The sequence below is a fragment of the Pempheris klunzingeri genome, chromosome 20 (assembly GCF_042242105.1).
Source record: "Pempheris klunzingeri isolate RE-2024b chromosome 20, fPemKlu1.hap1, whole genome shotgun sequence".
NCBI lineage: Eukaryota > Metazoa > Chordata > Actinopteri > Acropomatiformes > Pempheridae > Pempheris > Pempheris klunzingeri.
In genome coordinates this window covers 22,230,321-22,245,758 of record NC_092031.1, presented here as the reverse complement: position 1 = coordinate 22,245,758, position 15,438 = coordinate 22,230,321, and the positions used below count along the sequence as shown (strand labels likewise).

The 15,438-nt window shown below is 41.7% G+C and overlaps 1 protein-coding gene across 1 annotated transcript in view; it reads left to right on the top strand.

The window, feature by feature from the left end:
* Positions 1-13,175, top strand: part of dnah9 (dynein, axonemal, heavy chain 9) — a 119,089-nt gene extending 105,914 nt beyond the window's left edge. The window contains exons 74-78 of the mRNA XM_070851240.1: positions 869-1,039; positions 7,493-7,675; positions 10,761-11,014; positions 11,108-11,243; positions 12,910-13,175. Coding sequence (XP_070707341.1) covers positions 869-1,039; positions 7,493-7,675; positions 10,761-11,014; positions 11,108-11,243; positions 12,910-13,137 — 972 coding nt within the window. The 3' untranslated portion in view covers positions 13,138-13,175. The remainder of the gene's footprint in view (positions 1-868; positions 1,040-7,492; positions 7,676-10,760; positions 11,015-11,107; positions 11,244-12,909) is intronic.
* The last annotated feature ends 2,263 nt before the right edge of the window (positions 13,176-15,438 follow it).

The window sequence follows — 15,438 nt, the reverse complement described above, 5'->3', positions numbered from 1 at the left end:
TTTCCCTTATTCTGGGTGCTGCTCAGCGGCCAGATCCTGGCTGTTACAGCGGCTCCGGTGGGAAGGGCTGTAGCGTTTTACATTTGGCTGTCACCACACAGTCAAGCCGGGGCCTGATTGGTTGGGGTTTGGCTGAGGAACAGGGCCTGAGAGTCTCCGGGGGTCTGTTAGGCCATCGCCTCCCTCACAGCCATTTGGAGCGAACAGTATATTTAGGAGAGGAAAGGGGTAGGATGGGCACAAAGAAGAAAGGGGACTCAGCAGTTTCACTCCTCTTTCAACAATATACAGGTGTATGCAATCAGCAAAAGTTAGCTAGCAAGTACAGAGCAGATCAAACAAGCGGACTACAAAGTGTCTCTGTATTAAAGGCCAATATTTTCCATCAAAACTTTCATCAGGACATAATGATTAGAAGAGCTTTTTTATTTAATGTAAGTGCCTCACAAAAAGCAGCCTTTCTCAGTTGAGCTTCCACTTTCATCTGTACTCACTTAAAAGCATATTGATATTCATTATGGATCAGCAGATGGAAATGCCACATTTCCTTTCCCTTGTTATGGTCATTAACAGTCTGTCAATTGATCCTGAGTGTTTGAATCTCACCCAGAAGTATCTCATCATTTATATGGTTCCGTTCCTTTCCTTTGTCAGCATTACTTTAGAAAAACACCTGAGAGGAAAAAAGACTTTTCTGTCAGGAAGTAATTGGATTTGCCAAATCTTTACACTGTTAATATAAAATAATCTAGGGCTAAGTTAGGGTTAGCGTTGAGATATTGCGCATCGGTTCAAACAACCCATAAATCTGGGTTTCTGATCACAAAAGAGTTTTACGCAGTTCTCACACGGATTTCTTCCGCTCCAGTACATCGATGACACCATACCTCCCGAGTCGCCCTACCTGTACGGCCTTCATCCCAACGCCGAGATCGGCTTCCTCACACAAACCTCGGAGACGCTCTTCCGCACCGTGCTGGAGATGCAGCCCAGGGACGGAGGGGGCGGCGAGGGCAGTGGGACGACACGTGAGGAAAAGGTAAAGACAATGATGTATACAAGTGATTGTTGAATATCTCATTCTAAGATTTCACTTAATTGGACTAAAGAGCAGGAAAACCGCCACACCAAAGTATGTAGACAAGGAATAGGGCTATAACTAATGGTAATATTCACCATTTATCTATTAATCTGAGTTATTTTCTTTGTTGTTTTGTCTGTCCTAGGCAGGGTCTGTAACAGTGGAGAAACTAGCAAGAGCAAGCTAGATTATGAAACTATCTCATCATGGGCAGAGTATGCATCGGTAGGCAGGTATGTAGGTAGTGAGGTCAAGCGGGCTCCTTATAGCCCCGTGACAGTAAATATAACAAAAGTTACATACCCTGCCTTGTCAGAAAAAAAGTGAAACATTCCCATTGCAATTTCCCGCAGCCCATGGTGGTTCAGATGTCTGATTTTATCTGACAATCCTCCAAAACCTAAAGATAAGTTTATTGTCACACATGACAAATAAGCAGCCAATCCCACATTTGAGAGGCATAAATCAGTGAAGAATGACCACAACGATTATTCAGTCATCACAGTAGCCGCAGATTTGTTTTCTGGAGATGTGCTAACTGTGTAATGGTCTCATCGTTTCAACGCCAACAGGGAAATATTTATGGATGAAATATGTTTGACCAATTCCAATTAACGTTATACTCAGATTCCAGATCTCAGATGTGCTTGTTTTCTTCCTTTTCTTCCTGCCGTTGTAGCATCTGAATGCTGTTTAACACGCTGGTTTTCACCATTACAAAAACATATCTTGACTGTGCATGCATCATCAGTTTAGCGATAACTTATTCAAAACCTTATAGGAAAACAGTGTGTGGTCTGGGGCTGCTTTATCATTATTCATTGGATTTGTTTGGTTATGTTGGGCCATATTTCCCTCAAGACTTTAAAGTGGTCCCAAAGAGTCCCAAAAGCAACGTCTTGGCAATCTTTTATTGACAGTTTAAAAATTTTGCACATAACAATTTCCTTTGCAGCTTTAAGGTTCCACACTGCGTCACATATACAATACAGTACCAGCGTGTTCCAGCTCCTCATTGACTCGACAGCATCTGAGGAGCATTTTAGAAAGACTGAGGTCAGACACCACAGCCTTTGGTAAAAACAGACTAAATGTCTTATTCTCAAAGTAAATATGACATCAAGTGTATGCACAGAAGAAAAGGGAGCAGACCATTTAACCCTTCGGAGTCTAGGACCGCCACACGCCGTCAAAGTCACATGTCGCACGTTTGAAAACGTAAAGCTGTGACACAAGCACGCAGGTGCTCAATTCAAAGACTGTTGGAAAGCGGACACTTCAAACTTTTTACAAGTGTTTGAATTTTGTCGATCGGCCTATTAAGACTAAATTTATGAAGAGCCGAAGTCGTGCACTACAGCTCTTCTACGAGTTAGAAGATGCTGAATCTGGGGAAGAACGTTGTGATTCTGAGGAAGACTCCTCCACTGGAAGACTCTGACTTCAGTTTCAGAGGATGAAGAGGATGCTGCGCCTAAAGAGGAACGAGAGGAGGTGTCCGCGCAGACCCCCGCTCCTCCAAAGATCCAACTAGTTCCTACTCGGATTTTGTGTTTCTTTTTCCACTTTTACATACAGTGTGTCCATATATTATGTCAAAATAAATAAATACTTGTAGAATCACATAGGTGAGGTTGTGCTGAAAAGAAAGACACAAAGAAAGGCAAGCTAAGCAGTTTTAATGGGAAACACAAAGGTGAAATGAAAAGCAGTAAAAAAAACCCAGACTCTGAAAGGTTAAAAAGAAGTCGAAAGAGAAGTATACTATATACTATTTATTTTATTTTAATAACTAAATTTGGCATCTGTGATCATTTAATATTAACTAAAAAATACAAAACAAACACATGATGCATGAGTGTAAATAATCCATTCCCTCCATTCTTCATACATCATTTTATACACATTCCCCCCAAATTCAGTCTGATGCGTTTGGTCACGCTTTGTTCTTCTTTAGTAATCTTAAATCAACTCTTTGGGTTTGAGCAATGTTTGGCTGCACTGCATGAATTTATTCTGAAAAATCCACAAGCAGCACAGTGAGGTTTAAAGGGGTAAAACATTTGACACATCCATGTTGTGATTCTGGGATGATATTCTGTAAAGATCAAGGCCTTTCACGGTGTCGAACGTCTTCACTAAACTCTGGCCAAGAGCGCCAAATCTTAAATGTACGATGACAACAGGTGACATTTTCCGCGGCTGCTGCACACCAAATTGAAAATAAATTGCAGACCAACTGTTTGGGGCCTCTGACAGCACCCAGGGTGATTTTTACAAGGATGGCGTATTCTGGTGCATTTTCTGGTTCAGTACTGCTCTGAAATAAAGCTTATTTAAAGTGTATAAGCTCAAACACATATTCTGTCAGAAAGACTGCAGCCCTGTGCACTCCCTCAATGGAACAACTGTTCCTTTTTTTTTTTTTATCATAAAGAAGGGTGTTAGCTTTGTTAAAAAGTCACTTATGCTTACTGTTGCTTGAAACGAGCAGCAAAATGGGACTTACGTTATAGGATTGCCATTATTTCTCTTCTCAGATCTCTTGTTCCTTAGTAAGGTCATGGCTACGTGTGAACGATGAGGTGGTTCTTACACATGAGCTCTATTGCTATTACGAACACTATTAATCCTATAGCTTGCATTCCGTCCAATGTGAATCGGTGATGAAGTTACATTTTGACTGCGTTCCCTCTCCCAGCAGTAGCGTGACAATCCTGCGTTTCTCTGAAAGATAAATACCCTCAATTGTTTGACAGTCACTTAACAACATTTGCAGCTGATCTTAGCATTAAAGAGAAACTGTCGTGGAGGAACTTGAAGAAAACTCCTCGACTCACAAAGTCTGAAACTAGCCTTACCTGAGGGCTTTGTCATTGTTCTCTGTGTGGATGTGTGTGTTCACATTATAGTATTGTGTTTGTGCATATGTATTTGTGTGTGATTTTGTATGTGTGTGTGTATAAAAGCAAGAAAGAATCGTTAAGACAACAATATTTAATAATTGTGACTATTATCACATCATTATTATTAAAGGTTCCTGTTTTGATGTATGTAAAAGGTAACGAGATTCATTCATGAAGTCATTGGTAATCCATAAACTTAGCATGTATGAGTGAACATACAAACAACCACAAAGGTGATTATTCATGTTCATCCACTGGTTTCTTCTGGTTGCTGTCAGGTCTCGCATGAGGAGATACGTTTTGCTGCAGTCATATTTTGGCCATGTTTGGGTAATGTTTCTCCTGCATAGGCTGTTACTTTGGACAAGAGGTGAGGCAGTGCAGCTCCTGTCCTCTGTCACACTGGGAGCAGAGCCTCTCCTCCTGTGGGAGCCAGCTCTGTCTCTGGTGACCCTTCTCTATGGCCGGGCTGCGTTCACATTGGCAATACTTTTCTTTATTTAGTAGTTTTTATTGTGGTCAGGCAATTTGTTATTGTGAATTTCCTTTTTCATTTACTTGATTTGATTTACTCTGTGTTTTCTTTTGTTTCTTACCAATATAAAATATATTTTTCTTTTCCATTATTTATCATTTAGTTTTGATCTGATTGAGTGGATGTCGCTGCCCTGAGGCTGACAGGGACATATCGGGTTGTTTGCAGAGAGCCTCAGGACCAGCTGGCTGAGGCTACTCCTCTCTGGCTTCAGCTCTTGGCGGGTTGTAGCCTTATTGTGGTACTGTTTGTCTGGAGTTACTTGCTTTTAGGTGTTGATTTATCTTTTTATCTTTTTATATTTTTAGTTTGACAGAGTATTTAGCAAGTTCTGCTGTGCACATGTTGTTTGGTGTCTTTATGTGGACATGCCGAATGTTCTTATAGACCTTGTCCTATGAGGGTTTTATCTCATTTGTCAAATTCATCAATTAGTTTTGGTCCCCAAATCTCACCACCATAGAGAAAAACTGGTTTTAGTACCATTTGGAACTGTTTTAGCCTGATTTGAATTGGGACGCAGATTTTAATATTTATTTTCTTTGCATAGAAAGCTCTCTGCCACGGCCATGTTGAAGCCTTCTGTGTATGCGATGCTGAGGCCAAGTTTTTTTTTTTTTGTATGTCATAGTGTAGTATTTGGAAGCAAATAGAAGTGGTGTGTGTTAGCGGGACGTCTGGGTTGTTTCTGAAAGATCGGTATCTTTGTGTTTAGTTGTGTTGACTGTCGGGGCTCTGGTCTGACCGAATCTCTGCAGAAGATTAAAGTGCTGCTGCAAACCTGCTGTACTGGGTGAAAGCAACACTAAGTTGTCAGCATACAGGAGATTCCTGTGTCGTTCGTGGTGATTTGAGGTGCCCTGGAATGCTGCCATTGGCTTACTAACTCATTGTTACATACATGGAAGAGAACTGGACTGAAATTGCAGCCGTGCCTCACTCCCCTGCCCTGGGAGAAGAATCTTGCTGGTGTGTCTTCAATCTTTTTAGTATATTTGCTTTTCTTATACATGCCCTGAATGAAATCATATCTTATTTTTGGCAATGGCAGTTTCAGTTAGCCTATAGAAAAGGCCTGTGTGCCAGATGGATTCAAAAGCTTTTCTGAAATCAGTGAAACAGGCATAGATCTTTTCTTTGTTTCTTCATCAGTTAAAGTTCATCTATTGTGTGAGAATCCAGTTTAATTTATGGAAAATTGACATGTTTGTTTTTGATAATGTCCAGTGACACATATTTCATTTCATTCATTTATCAATTGGGCTTACTAAACCTTTATTCCACATGTCTGAAAAAGTGCAACTGATGAAATTGTATTGAACAGTCTGAGTATAGCCTGCCTATTTAGGGCCTGAGTGTTTGATCATTTCATTGAGGATTCCATCAATTCCACAAGCTTTTTTTGTTTTCAGGGATTGGATTATTTCTATTAACTGTTCTGTGATTAGGTCATCTAGAAGCCTCTGATTTTTCCATTTAGTTTATACATGTATTGTATCATTCATTGTAACATTACACAACAGTTCACTAAAGCAATCTGATTCTCCTTATTTGTTCCATTTCTCACAGAACGATACTTCACAGATCTGGTTCCTGTTCTGTAAATCTGTCTTTGCTTTCGGGGAGCATTTGTGTATTTGCTTTTTGGGACTTTCCATTGCTTTCTAATGTCCACCTATATGAGTATGTGGTGTTGTACAGCTGACAGCGCCAAGGGGGCCCATAGTTAGACGATGCCCTTCTCAAATAGGCCGTGATCTTGTGGTGGTCCAAGGGGGGGTGTGAGCAGCCTGACTGTGAAAGCTCTGAGAAACATTTGGTTTAGATCTGTAATGAAATAGTGTACCATACTGCTGCCAAGAGCTGAGCTGTAAGTACGGCAGAGCAGGTGTCCAAGTGTTTGTCTCCCTGGGTGGTCATAGTGCCACCTCCTTCCCCTGTTGGAGCCCTTAAATCAAAGCATTCCCCCTGGTTAATATAGAACATTTAAATGATGGTTATTTTCCCCCTCAAGAATAGAAAAAATATTTGTGTTGTAGGAATTGCTGAAGCTAGGAAACAGTTTTGGCCAATTGACGAACACTTTCACCTTTTTTCCCTTTAAATGATATGAAATTAGAAAAATCTATGACGTGTATATACCGGAGGGGCCGACATCCTCTCTGAAGCTATTTCCATATTTAGGCTGGTATGTTATTTACACAAATCAAACAAAACCTAAAACCTTTAAAGTTTCCATGGACACTTAGGTCAGGTTTTTTCCTGAAAATCAGCCTGATTTACCAAAGTGAGCTCGGCTTAACCCGTCTTACTTTATCAAACATGCCTTTAATATCAACCATCTCAGCCACTGTATGTTAGGTGTGTATGTGTTTCCCTTTCTTGATGCATTGTGATGTGTGACCTTACTGGCTTTGAAGCCTGGATGCTCCTGTCTTCACAGATGACAGCAATGCAGAGCCTACCAGCAGGGCTCACTTTATATTCAGTGTGCTCAGTAGCTGCCAAACCCAAATCAGATATTTGAACTGAAAAATCCATAGATATGATGACCTCATATCCTTTGTTCGGCACCTAATCCCTTGATTGATTGCTAATGCTGGTTGCCTTGGGAAAATGTTGACACAGACGTTAGCTTTCACCGCTTACCCACAAAAATATGATGTGAGCATTGATTTTCTGGGGGGATTAGACTGTTATTATAAACAAAAAGCTGCCTTGCAAAATACATCTTCATGAATATTTATGGGACTGTCTATTTCAAACTGTAGCAGTTTCTCAGTTTGTCAGTAATGGCAGTACTGAGTTGGGCTGACACAGATAACCCCAATCTCTCTCTTTTATTTCAACAAGTATCCTCTGCCCTTGTGTGTTCCTTGTCCAAAGTATCTTTAGTTTCACATTAATGTATTGAACATCTTTACACAGTCACTCATTGACGCGCTCGTTCATTCCTTCACACATTGTCAGGTGCGTGCGGTGCTGGAGGAAATCATGGAGAAGATACCGGAGGAGTTCAACATGGCTGAGCTGCTGGGGAAGGCGGAGGAGCGGACTCCCTACCAGGTGGTGGCGCTACAGGAGTGTGAGCGCATGAACCTCCTCACTCAGGAAATCAGACGGTCCCTCCGCGAGCTCAGCCTTGGACTCAAGGTGACTTAAATGCACAGAGAGGCTCAAAAGGGAGATGATAAGATGTCGTTACTAGAATAATACTTTACAGATTAACATTCTGCATTTTAGAAAATAATAAAACTGTGCAGCGGTTCCCAAATGTTATGGCTCGTGATCACTTACAATAAAGCAGTGTCTACCAGTTCTACCATGAGATTCCAAAAGGAAGAGATTTTCCCCATAAACCTCTGATGTTGTTTGATCTAAACATTTGTTTGAAGCACAGAGAGGTCAATTTATTCAGCATTTCACAAAACAGCAAAGAATAGGGAAAGGTTTGAAAAATAAATCCAATTGTATATTTCTTATTTCCTTTCCTATGAATCATCTCATGACTCTTCAGATTTATCTGGTGACCCTTTGTGTAAAAGGGTAAAAGTACGCAGCACTTTTGCTTGTAATGACCTATTTAAATGTTGTTGGATGGGCACTTTTACTCATGTACAAGATTATCTTCTACTACTGGCATTTTATAGCGGATAATATCAAAGTATATGCAGTCACTCATCAGCTGTGACAATCAGTTCAACCAAGTTTGTCATTTTTTAGAATTGTATTCTTGCCTTCCCCTGCTGTCTTGTGCATGAGAACATTCTCAGTCCAAATCTTGATGAGATTCTTTAACACACATGAGCATAATTAGCACTATTATTAACCAAGGCTTTTGGTTTTATGAGTAACAGAAAAGTCTCACTTGAGTAATATAAATGTAATTTAAAAAAATATGCAACCTTTTGTTTTTATTGGAGTGAGGTATTTAAAGCTTCATTAATTACTTTCATTTACGGCCATTTGGGGGCAATGAAATCAACTGTGAACACAACACTGACAAGTGTAAGCAAACAATTGCCTTTTCGGCACATCCTGCTACGGTAGCATTTATCTGGAGTCATGTGTCTGGCCACCCAGCTAACAGCAAGTCCAATATTCCCGCTCCTTTTAGCTCTGTTCAAGTGCAGAATTGTCCCAGACACAGGGGGTCGCATCCCCTCCAATATATGAAACGTGGAAACTCGTCAGTAATAACCAGACATTTCATTCGATCCTCAAAGCTATTTGATCCCTCTAATATTCGGTGTTTAACCGACTCCACAGTGGACTGAATGCGTAGCGTTCAGCGAGCCCCCGCTTCATGTTGGTGTTCATGTCAACCATTAGCAGAGAACACCCCTTCAACTCCCCCCCCCCCATCCTGTAATTTCTCAATCGTAGAAATGCCATCTAGCATGCCATGAGTGACTATTTCATTACCTCCCTCTATAATGATCAAATGGGACTTGGTTTTCATTTGGTTGGGTGTCCCCCCGGAACCACCTAAAGCCCCCTAGGGTGTCTACAGATCCCATTTTCAGAACCCAGCAGGGATGGTGCTGAGAACCAAATACCTTAAATGTAAAACAAATTAACTTCAAGTTAAATGTCCCTCAAAATCCACCACTAAATCCTCAATTATCCTCAACACCTATGATTCTCAGTGCGTTGGCTTGGCTGCTGCATTAGTATTCCTGCATAACTAAACCATTTTCCCTGTTGTTTGTCAGAAGCCCAGTCTTGAAAATGACTCAGAGATCTGGCTTATAGTCGAGCAGAAAGGAATGAGACGTCTGCACTCTGTGTGTCAAGCCTGACTGAGTCGTGTGTTAACAACAAACGAAAAGAGAAAGGATGGGAGGGAGGGGGGGGTGGTATAAAAGCGTTTGTCAGAAGTTATAAGGCTTCGATCTCCTGACACTACAAGCCTCAATAAATCGGCTCAGTGATTTAAAAGCCATGTAGACTATAGTACCAGCAAATGGAATCATATTTCGTCTTTATAGTGGAATAAATAGGAACTATCAGAATGTTAGCCTTGGTGAGATGGTGCAGCCTCGTACTGGCACGGCGTGTCAAAGTGTGCCTCGGCAGAACTGACAGACGGGGATTGTTTTGAGGAGTGTCGCGAAGGTGAAAGGTTCACGGTAAACACGTAGATGGAGATCAATTTACAGAACCTTATCACATTGCAAAGAATTGCTATGACTGTCACATATGGGTATCTATACATCAGCAGTTCATCAGCTCCAGCATCAGTGGGTGAAGGACACCGTTGTTTTCACTCGCACACTGTGTCATTACTCTTCAGTGCCATCTTCTCCCACAGCATATTTTCTTATCTAGCGTGCCATGATTGTCTTCATGTTTATGTATGCGTCAGTTGTTTCTGAGGGCTTGTTACCATTCAACACCCTACGCGGCTGGGAGGTGTCACCTTCACTTTTTGGCTGCTGAGACAAACAGGAAGTGACATGTTGAGCTCCTGCTTCCTTCCTGTAATGAAAATTCACAAACCAATGAAGAACTTTTCAGTACTAAAGAGGCAGCACCTGTCAGCACTGAGAGCAGTTGTCCTAATTAAAATAGCTATTATCCAGATGATCAGAAAGGGAATAAAAGCCAAATTATACAACAGATTTTTCTAACATCCACAGCCATCCTGTTCATCAAACACCAAGCAGGAAAACACAGGAACGTTCAAATTATAGCAGTATTAAAGTTTAGATCTGTCTGAAATGAAATTGCATGTTGTTTTTTCTGCTGCAGCTTACAAATCTTTCAATCACGTGTCCTGTGCTCTCCTTTGAGCAAAATGTTACTACCTAAAAGGGTGACAACAGATGGCAAAGAGCCACGGACTTACAAGAATTAATGTACCACAGCCCACATTAGCTCTCTAGCTATTGTCTCCTTCTTATGTACGAACATGACGCCTCACATCACAGAGTGACCAAGTTCGAACTCAACCTTTATAAGTTGAACTCGGGAGTCCAAGTCCAAACATGACTGCAAATGTCAAGACCAATTAGTGCAGATTCTGATTCTGATCGGTGTCGTCTTTATTCCGTAACACAGGTGTGTTCACATCAGCATTTGAAATAGCAAAATTAAACATTGTATAGAAATCACCCCGATCATTGCATTTGTTCACAGGGACGAAGTGAGTCCATGAAACTCTTTTGCAAGTTTAATTTAGTTGAATTTATTGAATTAATTTAAGTTCTTCTTTTGTGTGGCCCCCACCCTTCAGGGAGAGTTAACCATGACCAGTGACATGGAGAACCTTCAGAATGCTATTTTCCTGGACGTGGTGCCAGACAACTGGACGAAGCGGGCTTACCCCTCAATGTCCGGCCTGACGCTGTGGTTCACTGACCTGCTGGCCAGGATCAAGGAGCTGGAAGCCTGGTCGGCGGACTTCGTCTTACCCTCTGCAGTGTGGCTGGCTGGTTTCTTCAACCCACAGTCCTTCCTCACAGCTATCATGCAGGCTATGGCTCGGAGGTGGGGTCGCATTTTCATGACCGCTTCAATGACTTAAATAGTCTATAAAGTATTTTGTATCACAGAGTAAGTCTCCCCGTGTTTGGATAACAGGAACGAGTGGCCTCTGGACAGCATGAGTCTGCAGTGTGACGTCACCAAGAAGAATCGTGAGGACTTCAGTGTACCGCCTCGTGAAGGGGCTTACGTACATGGGCTGTACATGGAAGGTGCACGCTGGGACACACAGGTACATGAGTCATTCATTGATTTCTTTGTTCAGCTGCCCGTCACAGAGGCAGCAAATAGCTAACTCTGACGTCTGGTCTCGGTCAGGGATGGCGTGGATACAAAATCAGAAACACCTTATGCAGCAAAGCACCTTATACAGAAACATTTCTTTAGACGCTACCTCTGATAATTAATGATAGATGAACATGTGAACATAAGGCGAGCTAACCTCAAAATCCATCTTCAAACTAAGTCAAATAAAGTAACTTGGATATTTTCCCCCTGAAGGCCTTTCACGTTCCCTTTGTGACTTAATTTTCTGCTTTGCATCCTGCTTGCGTTTGGATCTCGGCGCGCAGTGCATTACTCAGCTTCCCAGGGCTCTATCTATCTACATACATACAGCTACTGTATATGCGCCCAGCTTTCAAGAGGCATCCCTGTAGACTTCTTAATTAGGGAATGTGCAGTGTGCGCACTCGAACACTTAGATCGCCCTTTAGAGGAGTGGTTCCTTTTTTCTTCATTAAAGTTGGAGACGCAGGCAAATAGACAGGCGGACAGACAGGCCGGGGCGGCTTCACCACTCAGCTCCTCCACCATCCTCCGCCTCCTCCTCCTCCTCCTCCTCCTCCTCTCCTCGTGTTCTCCTCTCAGCCCCAAGGCCAGTTCTGTGCCACTGGCTGGGAGTAGCACAGAGTGAATAGAGGGGTGGGCAGCGCTCCATCTGGACACAGCTCTGTGCGGCAACAAAAGTCCAAGATTTATGATAAACTTGCTTATCTATATTAATGAACCCTGCATTTTATTCAGAGGGGTCTCAGACGTCAAAGACAGCTAGATATTGTGTATGATAAACACCTTGTTTGCTGAATCAATATGATGGAAATGCAGACAGTACACAGGACAAGCTTGTGCCTTTATGCGAGGGACAGCGCTTAATGCTGATGAAGTCTGATACAGTTTGGGTCTCTCAATGTGTTGTTATTTTACAATAAAAATAGATATCTGTTATCATAGTCATAGTGCATATACAGTGTCATTAAGCTAATTTATAATGAATGTCAATGAGCCTGCATGGACTGCTTTGATACACCCACCACGTGTGTTTACCCAAACAGACATAAATGTTATTGGTATTTAACACCTCTTTAAAGTTTTATAGCAAATGCAGATGCAATTAGGGCTTTGTCCTCTGAGCTTTCCAAAGTCATCAGGATTTATATTCATTCGTGAAAGTCACTGTGCATGCATGGTGAAACTTCTGTTTGTCAGGCACTAAGTGTAGGAGGATTAATTAATGAGACAGACCACTCTGTTTCAGTGTGTTTATAGAGTGTGTATTCTAAGGCAGGGCAGCTTGACTTCAAGTCAAACTCTACTGACTTTCACCACTTTTCAAGGGTACCACATTATTGTGTTCTGCAAACTGGGAGTCTAACATTGCCAACCAAGATTAGTCAAACATCTCTTTTCTTTTTTTCTCCTACAAAAGAACGTTATTAAATGCAGCCTCAACGTAGAGCGTCTGTATGAAGTTTCCACTGCACCTCAAACTAATTTATAACTTCCCTCAGCGCTCTAAAATGTTTCTGTCTGTGGTTGACTGGCTTGTCACTCCCCCCTGCACGCCCCTCCACCCTCCTTCCCTTTCCTTTCCCCTCCAAACTTTCTTTCTCTTTCAGACTGGCTTGATTGTAGATGCTCGCCTGAAAGAACTCACCCCGACCATGCCAGTCATCTTCATCAAGGCCATTCCTGTGGACAAACAGGAGAACAGAAATGTGTACCAGTGTCCTGTCTATAAGACCCGCCAGAGGGGACCAACCTACGTATGGACCTTCAACCTAAAGACCAAAGAAAATCCCTCCAAGTGGACTTTAGCTGGAGTGGCCTTGCTTCTGCAGATCTAGCAAAAGTCCAAGTGCTTTATTGTGGTGGTTATGGTGCCAACAGGGTCGAGGTTTAAATTAATTTTAGAACAAATATTTTAAAGCTATGTAAGACGATGGAAGTTTTGAAAGAAGAAATCGTCTTCCTACAGGGTTTTGCTGCAACAGCCTTACTTGGTCTGATCTGATCAGTAGCTTATGGTGGCTGATATTAGCTAATGTAAGCGAATAGATAGATGATGTGTGATTACTAAGTCACTTTACTGGCTTTGTGACTCACCTCTACTTGTGCCACTGTTACACACCTACGTTTCAGCATTTGATTAAACATTTCAGTGGTTTCACCACAAAGTAAAACAACATGTCTCTGTCTATATACATCGAGGAGACATATTCCTGCGTGGCGCCATTCCACTCGGGCGACTTTCGAGGGTGTGGTAACGTAACATTATATTAAGAGCTTACACGGCCATTAGTGGTCAGCTGGAACTAAACGTGCTAGCTGATTAGCTCATTAGCATTAGTGCTAGCTCAGTACATTCAGTCGGAGGTAGAAGTGGTCCCTAGACGGTCTCCGCATTCCACCCACTCACAATCACGTTACCTTATGATTGGCGTTAAACCACCTGACTCATAAAATCTTTGGAAATGAAGGGGGGGAATTTAGTGCCTCACTATAAGTAGCCTCCCAGGGGACGTGACGCATTACTTGTCAGGAATAAAATCCAAGGTCTGACAGAGAAAACAGGAACAGAGAGCACCAGCATGAGAGATGAGATCGTGTTGGAGTGTTGCAGTCTCATTTTTATTTTATTTTATTTTTTTTTTTTGCCATTCAAGGATTCCAGTGTGTAAAATTGCCTTTAAATGCAGCTCCCTGAGCCTTCAGTAGTTGAAGACTTAATCACCCATGACTAGTTTGTAGACTTTGTGTGTTTGAGGAGAAATTCCTGTAATATCATGGATCTCTGCGTCAGTTTTTGAGGAGGTGTTATGAAGCTGAGGCCGAATATCACAGAACAAATTTAACTACTGGATGAATTCACACATTTTAGCCAAATTCAAATCTGTTAAACTACCTTTGCTGTGTAAACCTTTTCTGATGACATAATCATGCCTTAATTGGCCATATAAAGTATATATTTTTCTATGTATACAATTAATTTTACATTGATTTCCACTTTTTCCCAGAAAAAATCCTGAGTAAAGATGATTTATCTTGGCGTTCCAGAATGTGCATTTGGTTTTATTTTCACATACTCAATATACCCAATTTTACTGCCAATGTGCTGTCATTCCCCTATCTCCCATTTCCAGTCTCCAAATCCTGCTTCTTCTCCTCCAAGTGTTTAGACCAACTCTCTTCCCCTCTCTCTCCTCCCTCCACTCTCCCCCATTTGAGATTAAACACCCCTATCCAAAGCAGAAAGTATAGAGTCTCACTGAGATATCCCTCAACAGCATGTACAGTAGATGCATACACTACAGCGTAACCCAGCTCTAAAAAATCTCTTCCCCTTTCTTCCTTGTTCTCTCGCTGTCTCAGCCCAGGTTCCCGAGCATCTCCTTTATCTGGTTATCGGAGAGCTTTAACAATGCACTCGGAGATAGAGAGGTGTGAGGAGGAGCAGATGAGAGGAAGTAGGAGGAGGAAAGCAATGATGCAGGGGTGAGGCAATTTATGGAGAACTCCCACATTGCACTTTCAGGTGGCTTTATGAAAATAGATTCTGCCTGTGTACACATGCAACCGCAGTGTGGCTTTACACAGGAGAAACATTTTGGCCTGTGGTGCAGCAGTGCTGTTCTTACGTGTTGAAATATCACACGCTCGTCCAATTGTCTCTTTGCAAAGCTGTGACTTAGTTACGGTTGCTATGCCTGTCAAGCTTTTAGGCACATACAGTATGCAGTTTATAATCATGTCTAGAAATACTGACTTGTAGCATAGTAATATAGTCCACACACACAAGTAATCAATTTTGTTGATAGAAATGACCTGAGTCATTCTACAGTTCATTGAAATCTTCCTCCGTAGCTCTTTGTAGTGTCTCCAGGTGACATGTTTTAAAGAACCCAGTAAAAAAGCCCTTATATATGCTCTTGACAGCTTCTTAGATAGGATCCCACTGAGAAAATGTGTCTTAAGTTGCTGTTCATGTCTAGGCAAAAAGTCAGCATTTTCGTCAACTAATGATCCACATAGAAGTAAAAGTAAAATGTATCATGGAAATAAAGGAGCAGCATTGTTCTTGCTTTGCAGGATGTAGCTAGCTAGCTCAGAATTAGAAATGAAAATGCTTGATTATTTTTTGTTTATTC